This window comes from Pocillopora verrucosa, chromosome 11 (assembly GCF_036669915.1).
Source record: "Pocillopora verrucosa isolate sample1 chromosome 11, ASM3666991v2, whole genome shotgun sequence".
NCBI lineage: Eukaryota > Metazoa > Cnidaria > Anthozoa > Scleractinia > Pocilloporidae > Pocillopora > Pocillopora verrucosa.
Genome location: NC_089322.1, coordinates 2,262,501 through 2,276,151, shown reverse-complemented (window position 1 = coordinate 2,276,151; position 13,651 = coordinate 2,262,501). Strand labels below are relative to the sequence as shown.

At 37.5% G+C, this 13,651-nt stretch overlaps 2 protein-coding genes, 1 long non-coding RNA gene and 1 pseudogene across 3 annotated transcripts in view; 1 reads left to right on the top strand and 3 right to left on the bottom strand.

Annotated features, from left to right (window-relative positions):
• LOC131776403 (uncharacterized) overlaps window positions 1-9,128 on the bottom strand; it is a 97,563-nt gene extending 88,435 nt beyond the window's left edge. The window contains exons 1-2 of the long non-coding RNA XR_010719094.1: window positions 8,859-9,128; window positions 8,641-8,752 (exon numbers count right to left, since the gene is read on the bottom strand). This is a non-coding gene — a long non-coding RNA (uncharacterized lncRNA). The remainder of the gene's footprint in view (window positions 1-8,640; window positions 8,753-8,858) is intronic.
• LOC131793977 (uncharacterized skeletal organic matrix protein 5-like) overlaps window positions 1-13,651 on the bottom strand; it is a 152,388-nt gene that overhangs the window by 20,191 nt on the left and 118,546 nt on the right. The gene's annotated exons all lie outside the window — the stretch shown is intronic.
• On the top strand, window positions 5,545-7,950 carry LOC136284416 (uncharacterized; annotated as a pseudogene).
• The window catches only part of LOC136284251 (uncharacterized), a 1,040-nt gene continuing 718 nt past the window's right edge, over window positions 13,330-13,651 (bottom strand). Inside the window, exon 2 of the mRNA XM_066174107.1 lies at window positions 13,330-13,651. This exon is cut by the window's right edge and continues 22 nt beyond it. Within this exon, the coding sequence (XP_066030204.1) occupies window positions 13,614-13,651 (38 nt within the window). The 3' untranslated portion in view covers window positions 13,330-13,613.

Here is a 13,651-nt window from a genome sequence, read left to right as displayed (position 1 = left end):
GATTGTCTTTTGTGATTACTTTGAATACTCAATCAAAATGTGCACTACATTTAAGGGTTACTCTTGTCATAAAGTCACAAAAGGCTAAGCCATGAACTTCAGAAGATCTCAGAGGACATCCTTGTTTATAAAAAGTGCCGTATAGCGTGTCAATATAAAGTGTCAAAAATTTAATATCTTCACTGTATTAACACTAGGAAAGCATTTTCACCAACCGCATTATATCTAGGATGGCTTATTGTGATCTCCTCCAAAAAAAAACAAAAACTGACTTAAGAGGCACATGAAACAAACAGGAGTAGGCAAAATTAGAGGGAAGACAAATTTAGTATCAAAAAAAAAACTTTAAGGACCAGTCATAATCATTTTATCACGTAAAGTATGTTTTCAAAATTGAAAGCAATGAATGGGGAATTTAACCCTTTAACTCCCAGACCAAATTTGTACTTCTTCTTATAGTCAACCATACAATTCTTATAATGTTAGTTCAGAGAATTTATTACTGGATCAACTAATTATCCCCAGCTTGATAGTTATTTTTTATTCTCATCACTTGTCTGGTTGATATTGTGCTGACCTTGTAAGGAGAAATGCTCTCTTGGTCACTCAGCGAAGTTAAAGGGTAAATGGATTCTTTATTATAAAACAAATAGAGAAGCCTTGACAGTGTTCTGCTCTGTTGCAAAAGACCTTGAGAGGCAGCTTAAGCACTCAAGCACTTCTTTCATGCTCTAGTGGCTTCCTACTTGCTTCAAAACTACTGTTTCTTCTGCAAAATACCCACCAGCCCTCAATCCTTTGGTTCACTAGAGATGACCCATACTTGCGTGCTTCTGCATCTTGCGGAAATGTACATTGCATAGCTGCCATTACACCATTTTCTGTTCCACAGTCAGTCCCCAGTTTCACTGGACAGCCTTCTAACCCTGCAACACAATTCAAATAAAAATTGAAAATAATATCTGGATGGTTGTTCAACCTTGCGACTGTTAGCCACATTATTTTCAACTCCATCCATCAATACAACCACGTATTGGAGATCCTGGGCCACTTAGCTCATTCACGATTTGTTCCTGGCAAACGTCCATGTCAAAATATAGCAATCTTCTCCTTAAAGTTAAAATGCTTTAACCTACAAACTGTATTTTTCAATGTTCGTACACACGTCGTGATGCCTTGACACTTTGGCTAAAAATTCAGTGATACCTTAATACGTATATCCTTTTGAAAACTAGTATGAAATTATGCTTTCTTCTTCTGGATGATCGCTTACTGACCTAAAAGAAGCCAATTTATCTCAATTCCTCAACATGAACGGTACAAGTATGGCGCCTTAATTAACAGTATGTAACCAGAGCTAGTCCCAGGCTCCGGTCGCTTTCAGCGACAGGCTTAGTAAGTACTTTAGTAATTTTATTGTGTTTCACTCATTTGGTTTGTTTCAGCTTGCTTTTGTGTAACAGAAAATTTCGCTGTGTTCTGGAAAAGATTGTTGTATTTCAGAAGAGAGATTGAGTTGTGATAAAAAGTAGATAAATGCAGATATTCCAAACTATTATTTTAGCGATCAATTTTTATCCAACCGAAATTCCAAACCTTCGGACAACCTGAAAGTCATGATGAAAAATTTAATGTAAACCATAGAAACAATCTTCTAAACCTTACCCACTGTAGAGCAGTCCTATTTCTTTATTATCAAGTCCTCAAGATCTGAAAACTTGCCCATTATTTGTTTGCAAACTTTCTTTTTCTTATTAGTATCAGCATCAATGGCGAGATAATACAAAAAGATGACTGCACAAATTTCCATAGCCGCCGTTTAACTGTCTTGAGTACCCCCCTGATTTCAGTGAGTCTCGACAATAATTTAGGAATATTGCAAACCCCATCCTATCAACCCTTGAAACGCCTGTGACATTCCCTACAATTTCTCCTTACTTGAATGCATACTCCATCCTCATGCTTCGTTGAGAGAATTTCTACCTTCATCAGACCAATCTTAACAAGCTGTTTTTATCGATTTGCTGCAACCAACTGACCAATAGTAATTATTCTATTTACAGTAATAGAATTATCCGCGTTTACTGGCAAACGTCAAATAATCATCGACACCGACGACACATCAGTGTAATCTGTCAAATCTTTCACGAATTTTCTATTCAGTTAGCTAAATGAGTAATGCAGTAACGAAACGACTTTTCATTTAAAGCGTAGGCAGAGTCAGTATGGCGATGCCCGCCTTAAGGTGAAAACCTGGACATCAGGTTTTTGCAATGTCAATGAAGCCCCCTCTCCCTCAAAGGCATGCTATTGACACTCAACCACAAGCCCAATCCAGCCTCAAAGAAAACTGTCAGTTAGACAAGGGGTCCCATAACATACCCTCCCCACCCCCTAGAGCTTTCCACACAGAGCCATTTAAAACCCATCCTTGGATGGGTTAGTGGCTGGGCTGCATGCAGGACACTACCCTTGACGTTAAGCGCTCCGCATTTTTATCGGCAAGTCTGGCTTGATGGCGGGGTATGCCCCTAACCCTAACCACTAACTGAGCCCTATCAATGCATGAACTTGACTGTCAATCTTGCAACATATCGAGCTTGTTTGTGCAAATATAATCATAGTAGATTTATATATTAGATTTATATATATTTTTGAATATGAAAGAAAAATTAAAACGCTAAGTACTACCTGATTCTTAAAAAATGAAAGAAGACTCCCTCACTCCTTGCTAATCTCATGGCCCCATACACTGGCAAGGGAAAATCTCACCATGAGATTTGATTCCCCTATGCAACATCTTCACGCTTAATTCTTTTGCAGGTTACTGCAAAAAATCACATACAAACAATCAAACTACATCAAAAAAAGAGCATTCAACCACTTCCCGCAAAGACAACACTCCAAGTGGTCTCTTACAAGCCCAGTAAACCACTCGTACAAGTAAAGACTCGGACATGATAACAATGGTTACATATTATACACAATTTTAAAAAATAATGAAATGTAGAAGAAAATTAGACTTTTAGATTGTCACGTTGCTTTACAGTATTGTGATGGAATCTGCTTCAGTTTTCAGCCTTTGGGAATCGAAGATGGTAATACACTGCCTGGATTCAGAAGTAGCCCCACAGTGATTTGAAAGATTTGAAACTTTATGTGGGAATACCACCCATCAGCAATCGTTTTCTCTCGATCAGCCGTCATCGTGCAAATTAACTGAGTCTGCTTTCAGTAAAAATTTTCTAGCTAAAGCTTAGCGAGACAAAACAAGTCTTTGAAACCTAATTTTTTAGACTTCAAAGGAAGCCTCGTCACCCTTCTTTTCCACTTAGGAATCCCTCAAAGAAGGATACTAATCAGTTGCAGTGGCTTCCAGAAGTGAAGCAATTGGGAGAGAGTTGAAACAAGTCTACTTACTCGCCTAGAAATGTATTTTTTTTACATAACTTTATCATAATATCTTGAATGGGAAGTTTTTCTGTACGAATCTTTGCCCAACCTAATTTAGAAAATGTTACTGAAATTGGTTTACATACTTCATTTGAAGAAATGACATCATCATATTTTCTGTTACAAGTCAGTTCTCTTAGAAGTATTTTTGACTGTGCAAGTTTTGCAAAATGTCTTCGGAATACGTCGAGATTAAACATGTCACTTATACTACGGTACTCAGATTCAGTTAGAAATTTATCCCTCTTTTTGTTCCGAAAGTTTTAGTATGATTATTCTCAGTTGTCCATTTTCAAAAGTACTTTCCTCCCCAACCCCTCCTTCATAGGATCAGTTTACGTAAAAAGACTGGTGGACTTGCAGAACATGATTTTGTTCTTTATTTCCAGAATGTGTACTTTCCAACATTGTCAGGAAAGCTTCATTTGGAACAAAGGAGATATGGAAATATATATTTTGAGAAGCTATCAGTTAAGTTAATGATCACACCATATTGTATCTTTCAAACAGTGTGAGAAAAACGCATTCAAAAACTGCTCAGATTTAACTGATCTTCGCAGCATTTTGCTAAACTGTTATGTTGTGGATGATTCCTACATTTGCTTCATGGAGAGTATCTTTCGCATTGCTGAATAACAAATCCTAAAAGGAACGTCAAATTCAGATGAAGAAGACCCATGCATGTACGTTTTGTAATCAAAAATTACATCCATTCGGGAAACTATTTTTACTCGTACTAGTTACTAGTTGTACTCATTCTGACTGATTTTCCACTTCATGACTACTATAATAATAGATCGTTCTTCATATATTTTTGCCGGAGCCTTGGATTTTCGCTCCATAAGTTTCGTTCTCAATGAGCGATCGGTTTGCGCTGTCCATCCGGAAAAATCGTTTTTACCTTGATCACATTATGATCACAATAAGGACATATTGAGCGGATGCAGGCCACTCTCACATAACGAGTCCTATGTCGTCCACGTCGAGTCGGAGAGGAGCCCACAACAAAATCAAAGGGGCAGTAATAAATCATATTTCTCAATGGATGATTATCTTCTTTCTCCAGAATGCCATCCCTAAGCTTGACTTTGAATGTTTCGAAGACCATCCGTAAAGAAATATCTCGATAAAATGAGGAAATTCCATCAATATTTGTACGGTGGAAATGCTTGTCGATGATGTGTTTTCTATCTTTCCACTCCAGTCGAATGGAACTCTTCCTGCACAACTTACAGCGGGTGAAATTCATGGCCAAAACATATTTTTAACCAGAGCTAAATTCAGCTCTCGAAGAAGCGTTGTTTCCAATAGCTCAGGTCGTTTGGTCTATTGCGTATTAAATATGGCTTCCCAAAATGGCGCTAGTATCTTCAGTAATGAAAATAACGTATTCTGGACGTAAAAGTTGAGCTTACTTCCGAAGTTTATTACCGGAAATTCTTCCGAAGTTCACTACGGAAAAATTGAAAAGCACCTGGAAGGCTGCAGAAAAAGAGACGTCTGGTCTAAGGGATATAAGTTTTTAACCGAAAGTTATATTCCCAATAGACCCTCTTCGCGCTCAGGTCGCAAGGACTGTTGGATAAACAAATGTGGCGTTCAAAATGGCGCTAGTATCATCCAGTGATAAAAATCGCTTAGATTCGACGAAAAATTTGAGTTTTCTTCCGAAGTTTACTACCGAAAAATTCGAAAGCATCTGGAAGGCTGCGGAAAAAGGACGTCAGGTCTAAGGGATATAAGTTTTTCACCGAAAGTTATATTCATGACGTTAACGTCGTAAACGATCAAGGCGCTCGCGGGAAAACAATTTTAAAAGGCTTGTGCTTTAGAAGCCAGCGAAAAGGTGAGAAGCCGCACAAGTTGTCGCTTAAATGTGAAAGTGATGACAACAGTGTTGCTTAACGCAGTGCAAACGTCTTGTTCCTATTTTTACGGAGTTTACGCTTTCGGTAGCTCATTTCCGCATGCTCGAGACTAGCAACATTTCGTTTACATTTGTTTCGCAGTTTGGTTGAATACTAATATTTAAGAAAAGATCTCCTATTCCTTTTCAACGAAATAGGAATAGAGAAACTTCAAATCAAGAACCCTCGATACACTTTGTAAGGGCATGATCAGGAGGCGTTGGCTATTCTGCCAAGTTATTTTGCTTTAATATGAACGATACAACAATCTCAGGACTGTAGCCCTCTTCTTCAAAACAGCAATATGGAAGGTGAGAGGATATTATGCTAGAGAAGCGGTAGATTGGAAGTAAAATGTGAAACAGTTGAGTTTGCGTATGTACGTGTACATTTTTGGCTAATTGATGGCACTGTCGAATCGGTCAATTTTATCCAACTTAAAATTTTATTAAATCACGCTTAAATCATTTCCCCGAAAAATCCTTTGAATATCGAGAAGAAATACACTTCATATTGCAAAAGCCAGATTTTCCAGCAATCATTTTGTGTAGCACATAGTTAAATAACGGTCTTTAAAAGCTGAATTACTCGTGTTTATCTAACTCAAAGTGCACTGGTTGCACTGTGCAAAAAAGTAAGAGAAAAACTACTGATAAGAGAAATGACGTTAAGGTTGATTTCATGTTTTCTCGATACGAATTTTTGTTGAGTCGTGGCTACTTTGACATACCTGAATTGAATATCGAAACTTCATCATTTAAAGCAGTCTTCGCGCGCCGCGGTATCCTAGTGAAGAATGGCCCTCTAAGACCTACATCACTTTTTGATAAAGTCAGTTTTATATCCTGGAAAATTAAAAACGAATCTCGGGGGATAACGGCAAATTTTTCTTGACTCGTACTTTGGAATAGCCCAATAATCAGAATTTGAACTACTGACGATTTCCTCGACAAAAGCGTTGACGGGCTCCACACACGTGTTTTTTGTCAATATGGATCTTTAAGAACTCGGCGAGTCCTGAGCGAAACTCAGCTGAAAAAAACTCAGGGTTAATATCAGGGTTGCTTAATCTTACCATGAACAAAGAGAAAAGAAGTCTGGAAAAGGAAAGTATGTTTTTTCTCGGGAAAGACAAGTATTAAACAAGTCGTTCCGTTTCCCAAAGAGTTTAAACTAAAAAACGTTTTATCTAAACTGGCATTTCCAAGGTTATGCGTACTAATAGTACATAATATGTCTATTCGACGCTGTAGAAGAACACAAATGATTCTCCTCGTCTTAATTCTCTGTGTGCGTCTTTAGTGCGTGCTTGAAGAGGACATATAGACACGGACAATGATGACGAACCGCGCATCATTCTAAGTTTTAGGAGAAGTTACTAAAACCGTAATTTAATTCTAGAATGTAACGATTGATACGAGATTTGACCTGAGCAATGGTGAATTATTCTCATGTTCTATTTCCTGATTGCTGATCCAAAGGCTGAAGTGAATTCACATCTGATTATTTCTAGTTCGAGTTAAAATATCTTTGGAGAGTATCACAAGCAACTGGAAAAAGTTCAAACGCCTGTGGGTAAATCATGAGACGGCTACTAGACTTATTACACAGAGCAAACAACTCTGCGTCGCCGCGTTGCTAACGTGTATCGGGTCTGATATATTGGACGTTTACGATGGAAGAAGAGAAAGAAGATTTAGATGTAGTACTGCAGCTGCTAGAAGAATACTGTTTCTGGGAGACGAACGAAACATACAAACGGTATGTGTCCAATAAATGATAACAACGACAAGGTCAGTCATTTGATACCTATTTGACCTCGCCACGTTCTTTGGCGAAGACATATAACTTTGGAGAATTGAGAGATAATCTCTTGAGAGATCGATAGTCCAAGGATTACGCATTATTATCAGTCCTAGGATTACGCAATATCTTAGGGTCACGCAACCCGAAAGAAACTGCTTGCAGAGCCAAAACTGACTCTCCACAAATGCATCAATATTTGTCGAGCAAATGAAACGACATCGAAGCAATTTGAAGAAAGACTAAGTGATGAAATAAGAGCTGTTAATACGTTGCGAAGCCCGCAGCGAAGTAACACTGGCAGCTGGTGGAGAAGCAACGACTCACGTAATAAGGCCTCGACTCGGGACAGCGCGACTCGGATCCTCCTCAAATCAGATGCAAGTTCTGCCTAAAGACTCACGTAAGAAAGAAAGAGCTATGTGCAGCCTGACAGAAACACTGTCAAGATTGTGGTGCTCTAAAGCACCTCCCAGGATCATCCGTGTGCAGAAAGCCTGCAAAAAGCAAACCAGCACAGGGTGTAGACGAATTGTCCGATGACAGTTCAGGTGATTATTTTCGTTATGTAGAGTCTGTCAGCGCGATTAACGCGGAGGAGTGCCAGCGTAAGATCTTTGCTGCAATGCTCCTCAGAGAAACAAAAGTTAAATTTCAACTCGATTGTGGCGCTACTGTTTATATTTTACCAGTAGATGAGTATAAGCAAGTAATTTATGATCCGGCGCTCAATCAACTTAAAGAAACAAACAAAACTCTGCAGATGTTTAGCAAACCCAACTCATGATTAGTATGAATTTTAACAGTTATCCCAGTTTGGCTATAGTTTCCATCATTTCCGCTTTGTTCTGTTTTGTTCTTGAACACAAAACTATGTATACTATACGAGCGTTAGCTGTGTTTGAGCTTTATTACCCTTCGTAACCTGGCAATCTAACTGAGCGTGAAAACCTTCAAAACTCGGAATGTCCATTTCGTTTTCTCTTTGAGGATTTTCGTCTTTGCTCACTCTGCTCAAAGCTTTTCTTGGTTCTTCTGTTGCTTCTTGTCGGCTCGCTTGTTCCAAAATTTCATTTTTAATTAACGAAAAAAAGCTAGAGAGAGGTCCCGGAAAGGTCGGACCTAGCATAATTTGGCAAATGGCGTGACATCTTTAGCTCAGTTCCTTATGTTTATATATCCGAACTGAAGAGTATTATAAAAATAAGTAACGAGAGAAGACGAGACCTTGAGGACTTATTCTTTTTTGTCAATACTTGTCTACTTTAGGATATTGGAAAGCTTTGGTAAATTAATTTTCAAAGATTTCCTCGGTCTTTAAAAGCTGAATTACTTGTATTAATCTACTTCAAACTGCAGTTGTTGCACTGCACAAAACAATAAGAAAAAAAATTACTACATAAGAGAAATTACGTTGAGCATGATTTCATGTGTTCTCAACATGAATTTTTATTGAATCGTGGCTACTTTGACATACCTGAATTGAATATCGAAACTTCATCATTTAAAGCAGTCTTCGCTCAGATCATCGTGAAACGTGAACTACAGACGAAAAGGAAGCTGGCGTTGTCGTCACTGCTTCCGAAACCCTGAAAAAGAAGAAAAACATATAAAAAGTTTTGCAAAGTATTTAAAATGACCAACTTTGAGTTAAAACATTGCAGGATTTCATTCAACTGATTTGAATTAACTCACTTGACGGGAGAATAGAGTTTGGTAAGATACTTATAATAGAGATTAAAAGTTTCGGTCCTGCTTGAACAAATGGTTATGAGCCCGAACGTGTCGAAAGTTTATGACGGAAGGGTAATGATTTTCGTCAGGTAGTGTTGACTGTTAGTCACAAAAATCAGCGACATATACCATCTGTGTAATATCATCGTGACCTGTCTGGGCGCGCGCGAGTGTTTTTCGTTCGAATGAGTAGTATCGTACCAAAAACTCTTACTCTTCAGGAAAATTATTTAACGAAATCGTTTGATGGAATTATTTTATGAAGTCATTTGATGGTATCATTTTATAATATCAAAGTGTGACATTCCCAGAAAACAGGAAGGTCAATGATGTAATACCACAGGGGCTTTCCCGAGAAAATGCGTCATCAGACTACTATTGTTCTTAGCTCATGTGAAAGTCACGTGAGATCATGTGATCTTTACAATTATATTTTAATAGAATTAAAAAAATAAACGTCATGGCAGCCTTTTTTTGAAAACATGTTTCGAAAGTTCTTCTGTCATCTTGAGTTCTGATTTAAAAAATTTATAGTGTATAACAAATGGTCATTGAACAAAACAAACAATAGAAACAAAACAATGTATGCAATTACAACGAAAGTTTTAAATTAACATTATAAAGTTGATGATTGAGTGTAGGCTGCTCCCATTAAATGTGAATAGCTTCTTTGATTTTAGGTGGGAGAGTTGTGGAAGCGTGATCAAAGATGCTAAAACACTCATCAGAACACAGAGTGCGACATTGCTGACAATTTTGTGAATGTCTGAAACTCTGAGAGGTCCTATCACTGACCATGAGCTCACGTACACGTGTGGATAAATGCCGCGAGGTTTCGCCGACAGAGCAGGCGTTACAGCCCGCACATGAAAAACTAGTGAACTACACACGTACGGAGTCCACAAGGGATAGAGTCTTTCACATCAAACATATTACCTATTTTAAAAGATGAAGAACCCAACTTAATATCTGTTATTACAGTAACGCTTAGGAAAGTGGCGAACCCTTTGCTGCGTGACAACAGAAAAAGGGCTAAGGTAAGGTAGTTTGAAATAAAAGGTCGGCGTAGTGTCTGAAACGGAAACCGGGGAATTGCACTCATTACGGGTCAGCGTGAGGTACGGATTAAAAGCTGATTTTTAAAGAAAGATTACCAGTAAAGTTTGACAGTAAAGTTTGTCACTAAAGTTTGTCAGTTAAGTTTGTCTTCGGATCGAAGATACAGAAACGCATTCAAATCTCTTCATCACTGGAGAGTTTGGAAGATTAGAGAACACGGCAAAAAAACAAGCGTTCACCGTACGGAAAACGAAGGTTGAATTTACGGAAAACGTGGCAATTTACTATCGTTTACCCGTGTTTTGCCTACGGAAAATCCGACGTTTTCTGCGCGTTTTCGCATCGGTGAATCCCAGTATTCGTTCCATTATTCGGTAGTTTTCCTTCGCGGTAAATGCAGGTAAACAATTCATTTTCCGGCATTAACCGCTCGGTTAACACATGGCAAACAGCGTGTTTTCCTTTCGTTCATTGGCATTTTCCGAGTGAACAACAACGTATTCACCGGAGTTAACAGCTGAAAACACGCATTTTCCGGGAAGGTTAATGTGTGTAAATACGGGAAAACATAATATTTTCCAGAGTTTGCAGTTCGTATAACGCATAGAAAATGCCATGTTTTCTTTTTTTCGCAACCATTTTACGCCCGGTGAACGAAATGTTCACAAGAATTATCCAGTCGAAAGCATGCATTTTCCAACGTTTTTCCGCAATAGTGAATTCGAGAAATTTCGTGAAAACGCATTTTCAGGCGTTTTACCTTTTATTGTTGTTCGGTTAATCTATGGAAAACAACATGTATTCTGCCATTTACAGCCATTTTGCGCATCCCAACGTTATGTTCACTGGTATTAACCAGTCGAAAGCATGCATTTTCCGGTATTTTCTGTAACGGTGAATTCGTGCAAGGGATGCATTTTCCCGCGTTTACCGCCGCACGGTTAATTACTGTTCGTTAAATTTCACTTCCTGGACTCAGCTCTACAGCAGGTTCTCAAAGCATTTTGTCCTATTTCCCTTTCCCAGACAGGATTAGCACTCCTTTAATAATTCTTATCAAGTTTATTAATGCACAATGATGTTTACGGTTACAGTCCAAAACGGAGCCTGATAACAATCATGTTTGTCATCCTTATTTCACTTTACACATTTTTTCTCTCTAAAGCCAAGAGGCAAAACTTAACCCGTAAAGTATAACTGATATTATAAAATTGGAAGGATGACTGTCTGAAAAATTATGTGTGGGTCTATATATACAAACTATAAACATTTTGCAAAAATGAGTGTCAAGGTTTGAAGAAAATATAATTATGTGAACTTCATGTGCTGAGGGAATCAAGGCAACATTCTGAGAATACCACCTTACATTTAATTTTATACCTCAGATATATTTTAAAAACTTCTGATGTTTGAAAATTGCAACTGAAGAATAAATTTAATTGACTAAAAATACAACTAGCTGCAATTCAAACACAGAATTTTCTTAAACCTTTACTGTGAAGGCTGCATGTATCTTTGACTCTGATATATTAATTATAACAGTTTGAGCCAAATTTGAAAATCATTGAAACTTCTAAAATATTAACTTAAAGAGAAAATATTTACTTGGACTGAGAAAATCTTGGAGTACTCCATCTGATGGAGAACAAGAGAACTCTAAAAGGAAGAATGAAAATTGCAGCCACCCCTAAAATAGCAGATATGTCAAGGATTTTGGGCTCTTTTAAATGAGCATAATAAATTTTTCTCACTAATAAAAATTCACTTAAATGCACAATTCTGTGATAATGTAGTGTGATAATGTTCAAAAATCTATTCATATAATGTGAATTGTTTGCCAAAAAACACCTGCATTCAATCCTGGACATAAGTGCCAAATGGTGGTCAGGGAAGGCAAAATATTCTAGAAACTGATTTCATTATCCACTGACAATAACTTAAATGTAGGCTGCTCAATTACTTAAATTGCTCAAGATATTACATGTTATACATGTATATGTTTACAGTCTTCAAACTCTCTTGTAATCAACCATGATTGTACAGAAGTCTCACTTCACATTTGTCAACTAAGGTGGTTTCTTGTGAGAAAATTGAAATCAGCAAATTGTCAAATTAAAAACTAAATTCAGACAGAATAAAAGAATGGAGATGGTAGACCTACATCATCTGTATAATTGGGTAGAAATGTAGCAACTTCATAAGAGATGGTCCTAGGGAAGAGAGTTGAGTGACTGTATACTAAAATTAAAATTAAATTTAGGTGGTGGCCCAGAGCAATTTTTCTGGGATCTCTCTACTATTTCTATGACTTGGTCTACCAACCCTTCTGTTCACTGACTGCCTCTTTTGCTGATTTGTCATGGAAGACTTATACCTCTGGTCTAGTATATGGAAGAAGTTGGTAACTTCTTCTGTCCTCCAGGTAAGGGGCCTTGTTACCATTGATGTGGGATCTTCTTCATCAGACTCGTCTGAGGAGACAAGACTAGGATGCAGGGCCTCGAAAATTGGTTGTCTCTTCTCTTCTTCACTTGCCACTTTGAGTCTCTTATCCAGTTTCTAAAAGGGAAAATGTGAAATAAGTTTTTATAATACCGAATGGTGAGCAATTCCTACAATAAAACATTTATAAAGCCCTTGTGTCACTGGTCAGAGTTGTTCTCGGCATAAAATGTTTTGTATCAGCAGATCTACAGTGTAATTTGAACCTTACCCTGTTTTTAGATCAAACTTGAATTTGAACCTTTTGAAATTTACTCAAACATACAAGCTGATAAGATAATAGAGTGTTAGAGAGCCAAACAAATATTTTTACCCTTTTAATTCTTTGTCGCTTCTTTTGCTCCCTCTGATAATGCTCGTAAGTACCATTTTCTTCCTGTCGTCTACGTTTCTTTGATGATGCAAAGTTTTGAGAAATAGCATCTGAAAGAAAAGGTAAGTACGCCACAATCAGTTATATGAAAAAGATTGTCAGTTTTCAGGGTTGTAGTGAGCAAGGGGCAAGATGGGGCACTTGTCTCAAAAAAAAACAACCCAAAGTTAAAGACAAATTGTGTTTATTTGGCAAAACAATCCCCATTCAATCATACCTAGAATTCTTCTTTCTGTACAAAGAGAATCATTTTGAATCTGCTCGACTTCTTTGACCTCTTTCAAGATGGTGGCTACTACTGCTAGGTTTGGTGGTTCATTCTCTCTGTAAGAAATTGAAATAATCCCATCCATTAATAATCTGAAAATCTAACTGCGAAAGATAACTTTTGAGTTAAAACAGGATAAAACAGAGTTCTTGTGCTCAAGTATAAAGTGCCGATTAAACAATTTTTTGTTCCAAATGTTTGGGCTTAGCCATTCAACAGTGGAAGTCTGATCAGCAGGTGATGTTTTGTTGAGAAAGTTACTTTATGTCTCTCATGGCCCAGAGATCTTTCTCAACAACATATCATCTTTTGACTTCCACTGATGAAGAGCTCAGCCCCAAATGTCTACAACAAGCTACACAATCAGCCAGCTAGCTCACCATCAAATAATTTCTTTGAGCATCCAAAGGAAGACATTTCAAGCAAAAAACATTTTTTTTTACTTTTCAACAACTTTTTGTTTCTACTTTAGCTTATATTATATAACTTTAAACATGATTTATTAAGCTTAGGCTTACTTCTTGTCAGTGTTCCATGCAAGGCCTAACTGTT